General features: G+C 32.2%; 2 protein-coding genes across 2 annotated transcripts in view; both read right to left on the bottom strand.

Moving 5' to 3' along the window:
* The window catches only part of LOC114324661 (KH domain-containing, RNA-binding, signal transduction-associated protein 2-like), a 1309325-nt gene that overhangs the window by 306002 nt on the left and 985548 nt on the right, over positions 1-17775 (bottom strand). The gene's annotated exons all lie outside the window — the stretch shown is intronic.
* LOC114324658 (xaa-Pro dipeptidase-like) lies at positions 3198-4878 on the bottom strand. The gene has a single exon (XM_050642379.1). The coding sequence runs from the start codon at positions 4729-4731 to the stop codon at positions 3268-3270; it is 1464 nt and encodes a 487-aa protein (XP_050498336.1). The 5' UTR covers positions 4732-4878; the 3' UTR covers positions 3198-3267.

The raw sequence follows: 17775 nt of genomic DNA, 5'->3' as shown, positions 1-17775 counted from the left end.
TGATGACGTAATCGACTATTTTTTTAAATGGGAATGGGAGTTGAGTGCTAGCTCATTTGAAAGGTTATTTAATTCCCTATTCAGTAATGTAAACAATAACATGATTAATTATACAGGGTGTCCAAAATTTTTTTTTAAATAAATTAATTGACACAAAAAGAAGAATGTATGTAATTTATTTAATTTAAAATACATTTTACTGCTGTTAGAAAGCAGAAATACAAGTTTATTGCACAAATAAACATTGATTTTTGCTTAAATTCAATGTTCAAACTGCCAAGAGGCATATGGGTGGCAGCTTGAACATTGAATTTAAGTGAAAAGTAATGTTTATTTGTTCAATAAACATTTAGTTCTGTTTTCTGACAGCAGTAGAATGTATTTTGGATTAAATAAATTACATACATTCTTCTTTTTGTGTCAATTAATTTAATTAAAAATTTTTTTTTTGGGCACCCTGTACAATTAATCATGTTAATGTTTATATTACTGATTAGGGAATTGAATAACCTTTCAAATGAACTAGCACTCGACCCCTATTCGTATTTAAAAAAATAGTCGATTACGTCATCACGCCCAAATGGATGACGTCACTAGTACGATATATATGTCAAAAAATCATAATTTAAAAATCGAATAACTTTTGTATTTTACATTTTTTTCTAATTCTGTAAATAAAGCAGTTTACAGGGGGGTCAAAATATAGTGAATAACCCTGTACGTTACATTGTCTTCTAATGGCTTCACTCATCTTTCGATCTCTCAACGTATTTCCTATAATTTTTCTCAGTAAACTCATCTCTGCCGATTCTAGTAGTATTAGTGTTGTGGCTGTATCGGGTCTTGTTTCTGATGCATATTTTATTATTGGTCCTACTCTGGCTTTATAAATTCTTGACTTCATCTCTGTTAATATGTCGGTTTCGCCATATAGTGTTATTAAGGCATCCTGCCAGTCTATTGGCTTTTTGTACTTGATTTCTCACTTCTTTGTCCACGTCTTCTTAGCTTGACAATGTAATTCCAAGGTATTATATTTCTATTACTTCTTCAATACGTTTAAAGTATTGTCAACTTTTATTTTCAATTTCTTTTTGTCTTTCAAATCGTAAAATGATGCACACCGGAATATCTTCTTGAATCGCGGAGTAATTTACAAAGGAAAATAGAAACAGCTGTTGACCGTTGTTTATTACGTTCAAGCGTGCTGGCGCGAACCTGCTACAAATCGAGTCGAAGCTAGGCTATTTAACACAATTTCTCTACCTCCCTACCTTCGACTCGTTTTATAGCAAGTTCGTGCCAACGCGCTTGAGCGTAGTGAGAAACGGTCAACAGCTGTTCTTATTTTCTTTTGTAAATTATTCCGCGATTTAAAAACATATTTCGGTGTGCATCACTTTACCATTTGACAGACAAAAAAGAAATTGAAAATTAAAGTTGACAATACGTTAAACGCGTTTTTCTCAAAACTGCTTTTTTCAGGCTGTAGACTTTGTAACTCTTTAATATCGACATGCAGATTGAAAATGTGGAAAACTTCACGTACCTTGAAAGTGTCATAACAGAAAGCGGAGGTACAGAAAACGATATTCGTATGAGGATACGAAAAGCTCAACAAGCATTCAGCATGCTTAACCCTGTTTGGAGGTCTGGGGAATATACTACAATGACAAAGATCCGAATATTCCAGTCAAATGTTATATGTCTGTTCTACTCTATGGATGTGAAACCTGGAAAGTGACAAAATCCCTTACAGACAAATTGCAGGTCTTTGTTAACAAATGTCTACGAATAATTGTCCGTATTTTCTGGCCAAACACCATCAGAAACGAAGATCTGCTACACCTGACCCAACAAAAGAGGGTAGAAAATGAAATAAAATCCATAAATTGGGGGTGGATAGGTCACACACTCCGAAAAGATAGTTCCAGTATTGCGAAAACTGCCCTAGAGTGGAATCCTTAAGGAAAAAGAAAAAGAGGTCGCCCAGCACAAACTTGGAGAAGATCCATCATGGACGAGATAAGAAGTCAAGGAAAGTCTTGGAATGAGGTGAACTCCCTAGCGCAAAATAGAACACGATGGCGCGTTTTCACGGAAGCTCTATGGTCCACTTAGGAATTTAAGAACATTATATATTATATTATTATAATATAGATATTGTAACTCAAAAACTACTTGACCAACTTACCAGGAATTTTGTATATATTTTCTTTAGACATTCCTTGAGGTAACGCTGTCAAGATATTTTTGTTTTATGCTTATTTTTTGTTTAGCAATAATAAATATATTGATATTCACCCTTTTTTGAAAAAAAATTCTTTGTTTAGATTTCTGAGTGATATCAAAAATCAAAATTAGATAAAACTAAAAAAACTTGACAGCGTTACCTCGACAAACTCATAAGCTAATAAAATCTTTTTGAATTTTTTGTTTACCACGATTCAATGATGAGTTCTGATGTCCACCACAAAATTCATTATATTTTGAGGTGTCTTTTAAAAATTTACCACGTTGGCTTATTTTTCAGTATTTTTTCTTGAATGTTTTCTTGAGTAATCTATGAGTTGTACTGAATATGCCTATTTAATTTAAAAATAAAAAATTATACCACACTTAAAAAAATGTGTTTGGAATATTGATTTTAACCCCTTCGCCCCCCCTTATGGATAGCTATCACACGATTTTGATAGGCAACCCATGCTATAAATATTGGTCTATGTATGAAATTTAATAAAAAAATGTTCCATCCGGCAGATGGGTACATTTTGACCTCCTATTCGGATCTCGTACTATCATAACGAAACTGTTTGTCAATACCTTTAAGTGTTGTTCGCTGATCATCAGAAATATTGGTATACTTTAATTATTCTATTTCTGCTAGCCTATCGAAGTTCCAAACATGAAGTGACCATCATTGTTTATCGGTGATTATCACCGGAAGAAAAATGAAGTTTCCTGAAGATCTTATTTTTGGAAGATTGCCTTCCTGCGAAGAAAATAGTTTATCGCTGACACACATTAAAAATTTGAAAGAAAATTGAAAAAGTCTACGAATTTGCTCGTAAAAGTTTGAAGCTTCAAAGTGATAAGGCCAAGGTCAAGCTAAATATGCATGCTACCATGCATGGACAACTTAAAAAAAATAGAAACCTAGAAAGACATAATTAATATTATGCAATATTATTCTTGGTGTAATAATCACAGAAATAATATAAATCTAAAATTTATCAAAATATCAAGCTTTTGTCATATTTTTAATATTCATGTATACTTGTTATCTTCATCTTTTCCAGCTATCCAGTCTTCAACTTCCTGAACAGTCCGTGGCACTTTGGTTAAATTTCGTATACCATCTTCTGTAACTATGACATTATCTTCAATACGAACACCACCAAAATTTCTATAAGTATTAATAACATCTTTGACAAAGAATTTGGATTTGTAACAATCGGCTAGGGCATTATCCAATAGCATATTAATGAAATAACAGCCAGGTTCCACAGTAAGGACCATATTTTTTTCCAAAATCCTAGAAGTTCTTAAACTTTTTAGCCCAGGTCTTGTGGATCGCTCTGGGTTCCCTTCTAAGTAACCTCCAACATCATGTACATTCAAACCAATCAAGTGTCCTAAACCGTGAGGTTCAAAGATAGCTGCAATATCAGCCTCCATCATATCATCTACCGATCCTTGTAGAAGTCCCCCTCTCGTAAGATCCTCTAACAAGACTCTATTGGCTAGTAGATGCATATCTCTCCACAAAACTCCCGGTTTAATAGCTTTGAGCACAGCTTGATTTGATTTTAAAACAGATTCATAGATGATTATTTGTTGAGGAGAAAATTTACCATTGACAGGAAAGGTTACTGTAATATCTGCGGCGTAGCCAAAATATTCGCCTCCCATATCAAATAGGCACAATTTTCCATTTTCCAGTTGATAGTTGTTTGGAGCTCCAGCGTGTCCATAATGCAGAATTGCTGAATTTATCCCCGATGCACATATACAAGTATATGCAACATGTCTGCATCCTCCATGTTTATAGCAGTAGTTTAAGAATTCTGATTCACACTGATATTCGAATGTTCCAGCCTTAGCAAATCTCATCACATGTCTATGCGCTGCCGAAGTTATCCCACAAACATATTCCAATACATCCAGCTCGTAGTCTGTTTTAATAACTCGAAGATCTGCTATTATTGAGAAAAGTACTTTATTGTCGACTTTAAAATTATCGATGCCCTCAAAAGTAGCTGCTTTAGATATAAGACCACTGTCACTGTTAACACCATTCAACGTCAGTAAAGCTTCTCTGTTGAGGGTTTCAAGTACCTGCTTTAGTTCATCCACGTAGTGTACATATTGTGAGTTATACTTCTTTTTAAATTCATCCAAAGGAGTGAGAGGACCCATCCACACCGCATACTCTATTGGAAGACGTGGAAAGAATAAATGGCAATCTCCTGTTACAACGTCTACAATTCCGTAGCAGTCAGCTTCAGTAACTCCAAAACACCAATTGAAGTAAGCTTCCTGTCTGAATATGTAGCTTGTGTCCGAGTCATAGACGGAAATCTCAGATCCACCTTGGAGAAGCACAACAGAGTTCGCTATAACTTTTTTTAGTCGTTCGACGAGTCTTTTTCTATTGGTTTCGTATAGTATTGGGGGAATTTCTAAAGTATGAGGACCCATAGTCAGAGTTCCTATATGTTTGTTTGCCATTATGCCTAGACAATCTAAAACTACGGTAGCCGATAGATCCTCTCATATATACTTCCACATAAAAGAGGATAAGTATTATTCTAGAACGATTTGTCTTGTGTGTAAATCGTATAATCGAAAATAACACAGTTGTTGGATGACGTTTAATCTGTTTTTATATACATTACTGACACATTAGATTGTCTATTTTGAAATTAAATCAGCTGATTGTATGTCACAAATAATCTTCTTCTTCTTCTTCTTCTTCTTCTTCTTCTTCTTCTTCTTCTTCTTCTTCTTCTTCTTCTTCTTCTTCTTCTTCTTCTTCCTTGGTTTACTAGAGTCCACCTACTTGGGTATTTGGCCAGCTCATCGTCGCGAAATAAAGGAAAATCCCTTATCACCTACAATTTGAAGTTCGCATGGGACAAATATAACCAAGGTAAAAACTTTTCTCGCTCAGGGGCAACTGCGACCTGCCTCAAAACAAATTTAGTATTGGAGAATTTCGATTTGGTATCTGGAAAAATTCTACAAAACTTTTTGAAAAGTGCTATGATAGAGTCTTATTACTTAGATATTTAACTTTATACTATCATATATCCTCAAGGAAAAAAAGCTTTATAGTCCGACTAGCTTATTTCCCTATTATCTGAAAAATTAACCAGATCGTTATGAGACCCAAACCCGGGAAAAAACAGAAGAGTTGTCTTCATGCAAACCCGTAAGTCTCTGCCAATTCTTTCAAAGGTTTTTGAGAAGTTGTATGTTAAAAGCCTAAAAACTATAACACACGACAAGAAGATAATTCCAGATCACCAATTCGGGTTCCGCAATAAACACGGGACAGTAAAGCAAGTTCATTGAGTGGTAAAACAAATACATAAAGTCTTGAATAGTAAAAGATATTGTTCAGCAGCTTTCTTTGATATATCTCAGGTTTTCGACAAGGTGTGACATGAAGAATTGAAATTTAAACTAAAGAAGCTACTGCCCCATCCCCACTTTCAACTTTTAAAATCATGTCTGACAGACAAGTACTTCCAAATAAAATATGGAAGTGAATATACACAGTTCCATTCAATAAATTCAGAAGTTCCACAAGGTAGAGTGCTGGAACCGATCCTGTACTTATTGTATACTGCCGACATACCATCAACACGACCTACCACTGTTGCGACAATTTCTGATGATACAGCCATTTTGGCGTCCCACACTGATCCAACAGCAGCCTCTAGAAATCTGCAAACTACTCTGAATAAAGTCCAAAAAACTGGCTAAAAAGATGGCGTATTAAAGCAAATGGATTAAAATCAACACACATTATGTTTACCGTTCGAAGTGAAACATCTATTCAGTTTATTAAGTCAACTTTCACAATCAGATAGCGCCAATACCTGGGCATTCACTTGGATCGGTGACCTATTTAAACAAAATACATATTCATTAAACGCATGCAACTTGGCCTCAAACTAAGAAACATGTATTGGCTCATCGGTCGCAGATCAAAACTCTCATTAAACAACAAAATATTATTATACAAAGCAATCTCGAAATCTGTCGTTGTTCCGCACTGTTGTTCAATTTATATTCAGATATAATATTTAAAGAAGCGCTGCATAATTTGGAATGAGGTGTGAAAGTTAATGGAATTCTGATAAATACAATCAGATATGCAGACGACACAGTTATTTTAAGTGAGGACATACATGGATTACAATGCCTTTGAAATGCCATTGATACAATGGGAAGAGAGTTTGGCCTAACTCTAAACTGTTCAAAAACAAAATACATGGTGTTTAGCCGTTTGCCACATTACGATTCACGGTTATATGTTGATGATCATATAATTCAATCAGTACCCAATTTTTAATATCTTGGTTGCCATATTACTGAACAGGTAGATCCAGATAAAGAGATAAAACGTAGCATCGGGATAGCCCGCACATTTTTAAAAATGAGATCATTCTTCTGTAATGATAACTTGTAACTTCAACTTCGAAAGCGCATGATTAAATGTTACATTTGGTCAATCTTCTTATACGATGTCGAAGCATGGACATTAAAAATATCCATCATTAATCGTTTGGAGGCTTTTTAAATGTGGCTGCACAGAAGTATACTAAATATACCGTGGCGGCTATGCTGACATACAGGGTGGGGCATTAGTGTCACAAAGTCCAATTACTCGTTTGTCGTAAGAGATACGAAAAAAAGTTATTTACATAAAAATTAGGGCATGGATAGGATCATAATTTAAAAATATTTTTAGATATACAGGGTCACCCGTATTGACAGGGTGACACAAACTTATGTTTTCTTAAATAGAACACCCTATATATTTTTACATTTTTGGATTCTCCTCGATGTCTTCTTTCTCAAAATATAGGGTTTTGTAATATTATACGAGGTAGTTTAAAAGATAATTACGTTTTATTTTTAATTTCGTAGCAATATTCATACCCTGTAGAATTGTGGTGATTTGACATCAAAGTTTCTATTTATGGTCAAACGATTTTTAATATAGTCTACTATTGTTAAACATTAATATTATAGCGAAAAGTTTAATATTAATTAACAGGGTTGGTCAAAACTCGGAATGAGTATTTTCTGAGTTTCCTTAAATAGAACACCCTATATTTTAGTATCCTAATGAGATGATATTTTATGGTACTTTTTTTATTTCTTAAGCATTCCCTATACCTAAGTGCTTTAATGTTTGAGTAATTCGTGATTATTTAATCCAAACATTAATTGCAACAAAAATTACGTGAATTTTTATTAAGTGGCTGTGCAAATATTCAATGAAAAATATTTAAAAAAAAAGTAGATACTAATCTAGACTGATCCTTAACTTATTAATATTGGATGAGATATCCAAAAGTTAGTTAAAATTGTTGGTGAGTAAAATATTAATACAAACATATAAGATTCTACCTAGTTGGCTATGACAATAAATTTGCTAAAACAGTTGACATTATACTATTTTAATAGTTCCAGTTGCTTTGTTACTATTAGTAATATGAATTTCTCAAATGAGTAACTGATGAGTAACTGATCAAAATTGTTTTTGTGCTAGGAGAGTATAACAAATATATGTTACTAGCAATAAGAATTTCTCATCAGCAATTCCTGATAGACGAAAAACAAGAATAGAAACTTTTGAAAGTACCCTAAAAGGCTTTCAACAGTCTAGGTCTATATAGTTAGATTATAAGAACGTTCTTCCTAATATGCAGATCCTCAGTTGCACTAAGGATGACATTTAATTAAATTTATTCATTTACAATAGTTTCTATTCGATCAGGTTTCTGGTAATTCAGTATCCAGTCCGTTGAAACCGTTTTAGTATACTTTCAAAAGTTTCTCTTCTTGGTTTTTGTGTATCAGGGAATTGCTGATGAAAAATTCTTATTGCTAGTTGCACATTTTTGTTATACTCTCCTAGCACAAAAACTATTTTAGTCAGTTACTCATCAGTTACTTAATAAAAAAATTAATATTAGTAATGGTAACAAAGCAACTGAAAACATAAAAATAATATAATGTCAAATGTTTTAGCCAATTTATTGTCATAGCCTATTAGGTGGAATCTTATATGTTTTTATTCATATTTTACGCACCAACAATCTTAACTGCGTAGGTATTTGGATATCTCATCCAATATTAATAAATTAAGGATCAGTCTAGATTAATATCTACTTTTTTTTTGAAAAATTATTGTTGATTGAATATTTGCAGAGCCGCCTAATAAAATTTCACGCAATTTTTGTTGCAATTAATGTTTGGATTAAATAATCACGAATAACTCAAAATTTAAAGCACTTAGGTATAGGGAATGCTTAAGAAATAAAAAAGTACCATAAAATATAATTTCAATAGAATACTAAATTACAGGGTGTTCCATTTAAGAAAACTCAAAAAATACTCATTTCGAGTTTTGACCAACCCTGTATGTTAATATTAAATTTTTCGCTATATTATTAATGTTTAACAATAGTAGACTATATTAAAAATCGTTTGACCATAAATATAAACTTTAACGTCAAATCACTACAATTCTACAGGGTGTTGCTACGAATAATATTGCTACGAAATTAACAATAAAACGTAATTATCTTTTAAACTAGCTCGTATAATATTACAAAATCCTATATTTTGAGAAAGAAGACATTGAGGAGAATCCAAAAATGTAAAAATATACAGGCTGTTCCATTTAAAAAAACATAAGTTTGTGTCACCCTGTCAATACGGGTGACCCTGTATATCTAAAAATATTTTTAGATTATGGTCCTATCCATGCCTCAACTTTTACCTAAACAACTTTTTTTGTATCTCTTATGACAAACGAGTAATTGGACTTTGTCACACTAAAGCCCCACCCCACCCTGTATGTAGCAGTTCTTAAGAGAGCAAATGCTTCTCGCGAGCTGCTTAATAACATCAAATATAGTAAGATGGCCAGGTATTTTGGACACGTAGTAAGGGGAGACCGATATAATATTATTCTACTTATTATGATGGATAAAATCGAAGGACGTAGAGGGGTTGGTAGAAAGCAGGAGTGGACAGGAATTAAGAAAGTAGAGCAACTATTTACAATACCTCGAGACAGAGACAGTTTTGCCATGTTCATCACCAACGTCAAGTGGACTTGATAGGGCACGTTAATAAGAAGAATTTTTTGTCAAATTTTGGCCTCGGTATAAACTTTTGTTCTTACCCTTTATATGACTTTTCTCTGCATCCAAAAAATGGACTGAAATCTCCCTAAATCATATTTCAATACTTTATTCAGCAGCATCTCGCACTCGCACTCACACCATCCGGCTGACTATTCATATCCAATTAAAAGTTCGTTTTAATTTAGATATGCGGAATATAACAGTAAAAAAGGATTTAATGGCACTTAAAACTTTATAGAACTTTCGTTATAGTCATTAAAGGGAAGTGTTGTCGAGATAGAATGTTTTACGGTTTAATGGATTAGAGCAAAAAAAGAGCCATTAATTACCATAAACAACGTGATTTTAGCAATTGGTAACAGATGTTTAGAATGGTGTTTAAATTGGGAAACCATTATCCTTACTCTGCTTTCTTTTTATGGCCCCACAAATTTAAGAGGTTGTGCTATACTTATTTTATGGGTAATATTTTTGGATTTTCTGATCGCTGTTAACATTTTATATCCTTGGGAATTATTTCAAATAAACAAAAAAAAAATATCTATCTTAATTTTTATACTTTAACATCTGTTGGATCTTAGCGCTAAATATGATTTTTCGATGAAAATTAGAGTCAGGTTACAACTACCCCAGAGCCCGTTCGATGAACACGCCTTCTTGTTTATAGTCTATAGTTATAGTCTATTATAGTATATAGTTTATTTGTGAAATAAACATTTATTTATATTTTCTGACAATAGTAAAATATATTTTAAATAAAATAAATTATACACATTCTTCTTTTTTTATAATGAACTATTTTAAATGGGAAATAAGCCACAATTTTACCAAAAATTGAATTTATTAACGTTTCGACGCCCAAGTCGGGTGTCGTTGTCAAAATACAAAATAATTTATTTTGACATTATTTTGTATTTTGACAACGACACCCGACTTGGGCATCGAAACGTTAATAAATTCAGTTTTTGGTAAAATTGTGGCTTATTTCCCATTTAAAATAGTTCATTATAAAAATGCCACAAGGAAATAGCTTCAGAACAACATTCTTTTTTTATGTCAATTAATTTAATTAAAAATTTTTTTTTTGGACACCCTCTTATGTTAATTATGCTAATGTTTATATTACTGAATAGAGAATTGAATACCCTTTCAAATGAGCTACCACACGACCCCTATTCCCTATTTAAAATAAGGTGTTGGGGACATGGAAGGGAGGAGGTTGACAAATGACAGATGTATGTATCGTAAAAATGTATTCTTTTCTTTGGCCCACCCTGTATATTCTGAATTTTAAATTATTAATTGAGTTTGGGGGGTGTCATCCCCAAGTGGATTAGAAGTATTCACTAAATAATATACACTCACTGACACAAAATTACGCCACCCAAAATTTTTGATTAAGTTTGACAGTTTATAACTTTATTATTTGTGCTCCGATTTTCAAGATTCTTGCACCAGTTTGTAGGAACATGTATTAATATCGTTTGGTATTATTCTGGTAACAAAAAAATTTTGCTTGCATGGCATTATACAGGGGTGAATGGAAGAGTTTTATTTTCTCTTAACTTTAAAAAACTCTGTGCAAAAATGGAATAGCTGATTTTGTTTCATATTCCTGTCATATTATTCCGGAGGCATCATTAAAATTTTATTCTTTGGATTATCCGAATATCTCTTTTCTTATAAGAGCTGTACCATTTTAAAATCTTTTTATATACTTGGCTTGGTTGGTGTCACGGACTCCGCAAATTTTTTAATCTATTTTAAAAATAGTTCTAGGCTACCTAGACACCTGAAATTTTCAGGATAGCTTAGAACTAACTAACAATGCAATATTTAACTGCTATTATACAGGGTGATTAATTATTAGTGGGGTGAAGCTCCGTAGATCCGTTATAGTAATAGATAGCGATAATACTTAATAACAAAAATTGTAGCGAACTTTGAGCTTCACATTACAAAATTAGCTAGAATGTTACAGGGTGTTCGATAAAATAGTGGCAGACCAAACTTATGTTTTTTTTAAATAGAACACCCTATATTTTATTTTATATTCGAAATCCTCATAACTTTTCGATTACAAAAATATAAAGGTTTGGTATGTTATAGGGGGTATTTATAAAGTTATAACCAATTTTATATGAAAATCGTAACAAGTTTAACTACCTGTATAAATAAAAGCAAGCACAAGGTCAATGGTTTATTGACGTCATATTTTTTTAATTATTGTCAAAATTTTCGTAAATGTTTGTTTTGCTAATTTTGTTTATATTGAATACAGGGTGAGACAAAACGCAAGTACATTATTTTCTCAGTAATTTTAAATAGAATACCCTGTATTTTATATCATTATCGAAAAGTACCATTACCATACTATAATTTTTGTATAACATTCCCTATGTGTAAATTCATTAGTTTTCGAGATATTTTCATTTTTCAGAGCAAAATTATTAATAATTACGGGTCTAAATCTTTCCAAATTTTAAGTAAGCCATGACTGAATAATTATCTAAAACTTACAATTTACGATTATTGATTATCAATATGTAATCAAAGTTGGCTACAATTTTTGTTATTAACTTTTATTACTATCTATTACTTATAATGGATCTACAAAGCTTTACTGACCAATCACGCTGTATGGATAAATAATTTTTTTTTATTTCAAACTAGAGATGGCATGATGGAACTGGAGCAGGTACCACGGAATAGGTTCCAATCGTCTATTCCACGCACCAGTGACAAAAAGTTGACGGCATCGGTTTCGATTCCAACGGCACCGCATCGGCAACGCATCGACCGCAATCCGCAATTTACAAGGGAACGCACCGGTTACGTTCGTTTCGATTAGGGATGGCATGATGAAACTGGAGCGGGTACGTCGGAATATGTTTCAATCGACTATTCCACGTATTACAAGTTACAAAACTTTGACGGCATCGGTTTCGATTCCAGCCTAGGCCGTAGTTGAGTACACTTTCCGGAACGACCGGGCAAGAGATTTGAAATGAAACTTGAACTGATCTCTCGGAATATGTACCATAGAGAAACGAATCGGCGGTGTCTATTTCGATTCCAACATCTCACATCTGTTTATTGTGAAGGGTTCAAAAGAATTTCAGGTCGGTACGGCTGTAACAGATATCTAATTTATGGCGGGTATAGTTGTCATTTAAAACTGTTAAAATATCGACTCTTTCGCATATGTTTTTATTTATATGACTATAATCTAATCGATCCTATCTTCTGTAATAACTTGGTGCCTTCATTTTCCATTTGCATAAACGAATTCTGAATAAACCTCGACTTTAGGTAATTTAAAAGCCCATAATTACATGTAAGAGAAATTTGATTTAATAGTTGTTATTTAGATTTACGAATTGTAGGAAAAACTCGGTAAGAAATATAAATATATTTAAAAATCAAATTAAATACATCCTATAGATTAAAAACACAAAATTATAGGTACCCACTAGTTTTTTTTTTTTTTTGAGTGAATTTGATGGCCTTGGCCGAGCCAATTAGCCAGACATTTTGTTATTTTAAAAACAAACAAATTTGATTTTTCAATCAGAGGAATTTTTTCTGTATTTCTAACTCTAAATACATAACAAACTAACATTATTATCTACAATTATTATCTAAATAATACTCTCTTTTGGTTGTTCTTTTTTTTGTAAATTTTTATTTTTTTTTGTATTTTTTTTGCATTTTTTTTATATTGTTTATTTGTTTTTTTTTATTAATTTTTTTATTGTTATTTTTTATAAATTGTTTTTTTTTACTACGCTAAGACGTAAACCCGATTCATCCTCGCGGAGGTTTACATCTTCTTAGTTTTTTTTTTTGCATTTTTTATTTTTTTTTTGTTTTTTTTTGCATTTTTTATTTTTTTTTTGTTTTTTTTTTCTTTTCTTTTTCTCTTTTTTTTTTGTTCTTTTCTTTTTTCAATTATAATATACAATAATTACTTAAATCTACAGGATTTAAAACAAAATAACAACAAAACAAACATGTTTGTCTTGTTTTAACAAACATGCCTGCTTTGTTTTAACAAAATTTCTTAAATACAGGGTAAATTTTATTGCTACAATCTATATTTACAATTTTTGATATGTTCGTAAATTGTTTTTAATATATTAATCTCTTCAGAAAAAATCAAATTGTTCAGGTAGACGGGAAGTGGAATTTTTAATATATTAAGATTATCATAAAATTTGTTTATATTTACTGATTGATGTGAACATTCGAGGAGAATATGTAGTAGATTACCTTCTTTTCCACACTCACAGTTAGGTGACTCTGTGAGACCCAGACTGTACATATGAAGGGGGGTAAGAGCATGATTACATCTCAATCTATTTATAACTCTTATGAAATGGCGATTTGATACAGAGTGAAACCATCTTTTAATGGGAATTTCAGGTCGCATTTGTTTGTAATTACTACCAGTTCTCGTGTTTCGATAATACCTTTGCCAATTTTCTTTTTGGTGTCGTCTACTAATAATATCAATATCCGAAATGGGTAGTAAGTTCATGGGAAGTTCTTCGCCTATTTCTAGGGCGGATTTGGCTAGCCTGTCTACTATTTCGTTACCCCTAATGCCTGCGTGTCCCTTTATCCATGATATAATGATGTTTTTTCCTAAATTTGCAATTTTATTATAAAGAGTCATAATTTCCAGTTCTATATGATTGAGTTGTTGGTACTTATGTACGTTAGTTAGTCTATCAACGACACTCTTACTGTCTGTAAATATTATGCAGCTATAGGGTTCGTTACTAAATATGTGTCTTAAAGCAAAAAGTATCGCTATCATTTCAGCGGTGTATATCGATGATTCACAAGGCAATTTGAATAATTTTTTAAATCCACTTTGAATATTGATTATTGCACATCCTACTTTGTTTTGTACTTTGGATCCATCTGTATAGTAAAACTGATAATGTGGCCATTTATGAAGTATAAATGATTGAAAAACGGCTGGATTTAAATTAATATCCATAAAAAAAGTATTAATTTGTTTTGAGAAAATTTCTTCTAATACATGGGAATACATAGGTGAAGCTTGATTTTCATAAGTATAGAAAGTACTTCGGTATTGAGATATTTTCAAGTAACTATCTACAAGAAGGGGACATTTTTTCTTTGTCCAATATTTATGAGTTAGATCTAAAATTGATAACTTATGTATATCCTGCAGATAGTTTGTATTTTTTCCTATAGCTCTAGTAATAAATTTATCACTTAAAAACTGTCGTCGAAATTCCAGGGGTGGTTCTATCGCCTCAACTTCCATTATATTAACGGGTGTAGACTTCAAATATCCAAGACAAAGTCGAAGACATTTATTTTTTTGTATTTCTAATTTATTCAAATGTGTGTTTGCAGCAGTTCCATACAGATGACAACTGTAATCGAAAATAGGACGAATCATAGTACGGTAAAATAAAAGTGCTATATTTGGATCGGCACCCCAATTAGTTCTACAAAAGGCTCGTAGAATATTCATTGCATTTTCAGACTTTTTTATGATATGATGCATGTGATCCTTCCATAGAAGTTTTCTATCCAAATAAGTACCGAGATATTTTATACAATTTTTAATAGGATATTGAATTTGACCTACTGCCAAATGACCTTGTGGAATTTGACGATTTCTGGAGAAAATGCAAATTTCTGTTTTAGATTCTCATATTGCTAAACCAATATTTTGATAGTGATTAAGAACAGCCTTAATTGAGACATTAAAATTATTTTTACATATATCCAATGATTTGTGGGATGTGTAAACTACTACATCATCAGCATATTGAATAATCTTTGTTGTGCTATTAATACAATTTTCTAAATCAATATTATATAAAATATATAACATTGGACTTAATATGCTACCCTGTGGTAGTCCTATATTTGTAAGACGTGGAGTGGAGATGGAATTGTTGATTTTTAAAACCGTCCATCTATTAGTGTACAGTGTCCTCAGAAATCTAGCTAAGTTGATGGGAAAACCAATGTCTACTAGTTTTTTATACATAATGTCCAAATTAACGGTATCGAATGCAGAAGAGACATCTAGAAAAGCAGCCATAGTATACGCATTATCAGTAAAGTTTATTAGTATAGATGAGACTAAGGAAGTTATCGCATCTTGAGTTGATTTTGATTTTCGAAATCCATATTGAGATTTTGGGAAAATATCTTCTTGCTCTAACCAGTGTTCAATTCTATTTTTTATTAATCTTTCTAACGTCTTTAGGAAGCAAGAAGCTAGGGATATTGGTCTATATGAACTATAAGAATTTTCTGGTTTTCCAGGTTTTTTAATAGGTATTAGAATATATTCCTTCCAACTCTCTGGAATTTGTGACGTGTCATTCCAAATTTCATTAAAAATATGTAATAATGATATTTTATATTGAAGTGGTATATGGTATATCATGGAGTATGAAATATTGTCTTTACCTGGAGCACTGCTATTTTGTTGACTAAGTACTCGATCTAACTCCCACAATTTAAATGGTTGTTCTAAGCCAAACTTATCCCTTGAAACTGTTTCGCTGTATTCTGGAAAATATTGGGAGGGTACCCACTGAGGAGATATTTTATTATGAAATTCATCTAGCCAGCTTGAATTTGGATTTATTGGAAACTTGTTGGACTGTTGGCGGTTTTTAAAGGCGTTTACTTTCTTCCATACTTCACTGATTTTTGTTTTGGAGTTAAGGCTTTCGCAGTACTCTATCCAATTCTGTTTTTTCTTTTGCTTGAAGAGTTTTTTTGCGACAGCATCAAGTCTCTTAAATTCAAATAAATTATTCCTTGTAGGGTTTTGTTTATATTTTCCGTATGCAATTTTACGGTTATCAGCAGCAGTTTTACAACTTTCGCACCACCATTGGTTTGAGATTTGTCTCTTATGTATGACGTTAGATGAAAACTTCGGTATTGCTAAATTGGCTGCTTTATTGATGTTTGCTATTAACTGTTGATAATTACCGGGAGAATTTTCAGCTTCTAGTACAGAGGTGTATAAGTCCCAATCGGCCTTGTTAAGATTCCAGATCTTATGAAAGTTTTCAGTTGGAGATGAAGTTGTATTATCTGTTTCCATGTTTATGATAATCGGAAGATGATTGGATCCATGAGGATCTTGTAAGACACTCCACGTTAAAAAATTTGAAAGATCTTGAGTACAAAATGTTAAGTCAATAGCAGATGGACTGTTACTAGTTGCTAATGTGGGCGACCCATCATTCAGACATATCAAATTACAATGATCAATACTTTCTAAAAGTTTTTTACCATAATTGTCTTCAATTTCACAGCCCCATGCGATACTGTGGGCATTAAAATCGCCACCAATAATAAAAGGCTTAGGAATATCTGTAAAGAATTCCAACCATTGTCTTTCAGATATCTGGGTTTTTGGTTCAATGTATACTGAGACAATAGTAATAGGATTTTTGTTTCGAAAAATTTGAACTGAAATACATTTATGAGTGAAAGGATGTCTATTTTTAAGATTTATTTCTTCACATCTTATGTTTGATTTTAATAAAATGGCAGTTCCACCATACCCGTCTGCACGATCTGATCTAAAGCAATTATAACCTTTAAAATTATAATAGTATTTTGATTTAAACCAGGTTTCTGAGAGTAATGCTATGGAAATTTGATTTTGATATAGCAGATATTCTAAATTTACTTTATTAGCTACTGCTGAACGACAATTCCATTGCAGCATATTCATATTTGTGATGTCTGCGAATTTGAAGACAAGGGTTGGTTTACATGATTACTAATTAATTGAACTATTTCTGACTCTGATACATTAAAATTGTTTGTTTGTTTTATATTATTTATAATATTGAGAACTACTTCTAAAACTAAACTTATTGTTGAATTTAATTCCTCTGATTGTGATTTTACTCCAACTGAGTTTTTTAAATAATGTTGACTATTAAAAATTCCTCCCGAGACAAAAGATGAGTTTGGTTGAGAAAGAATTTCTTGTCTTGAAATTTCAATGGGATTAGGGCTAATTGGCCTGTGCCTTTTGTTTGGGCTTGAAGATGTAGGAGAAGAAAACATGTAATTAGTAAAATTATTTTTATACGATTTGGGTTGTAAATTCTGGGTCTGCGAGAATTGTGGTTGAGAAGAATGAGACTGTATTATGCTAGATGGGGTAAGTCCAGATTGAATCCGTTGGGGATAATTTGTCGAGGAAATTACACTATTTTCCATGGCAGAGGTATTAAGAGCGACTATGTTGGCGTATGTATTTTTTGGGACCTGTTTATTTGCATCAAAGAAATTAACATTGGAAGAGCTCATGGTTTCCTTCACAATTTTTTGCCTTTTAAATTCTGGA

The sequence above is a fragment of the Diabrotica virgifera genome, chromosome 2 (assembly GCF_917563875.1).
Source record: "Diabrotica virgifera virgifera chromosome 2, PGI_DIABVI_V3a".
NCBI lineage: Eukaryota > Metazoa > Arthropoda > Insecta > Coleoptera > Chrysomelidae > Diabrotica > Diabrotica virgifera.
Note: the sequence above shows the minus strand (reverse complement) of the source record. Positions and strands in the feature narration are given on the sequence as shown.

Coding starts and splice junctions, on each gene's coding strand:
- LOC114324658 (XM_050642379.1), bottom strand. CDS start 4,731: ATGGCAAACAAACATATAGGAACTCTGACTATGGGTCCTCATACTTTA.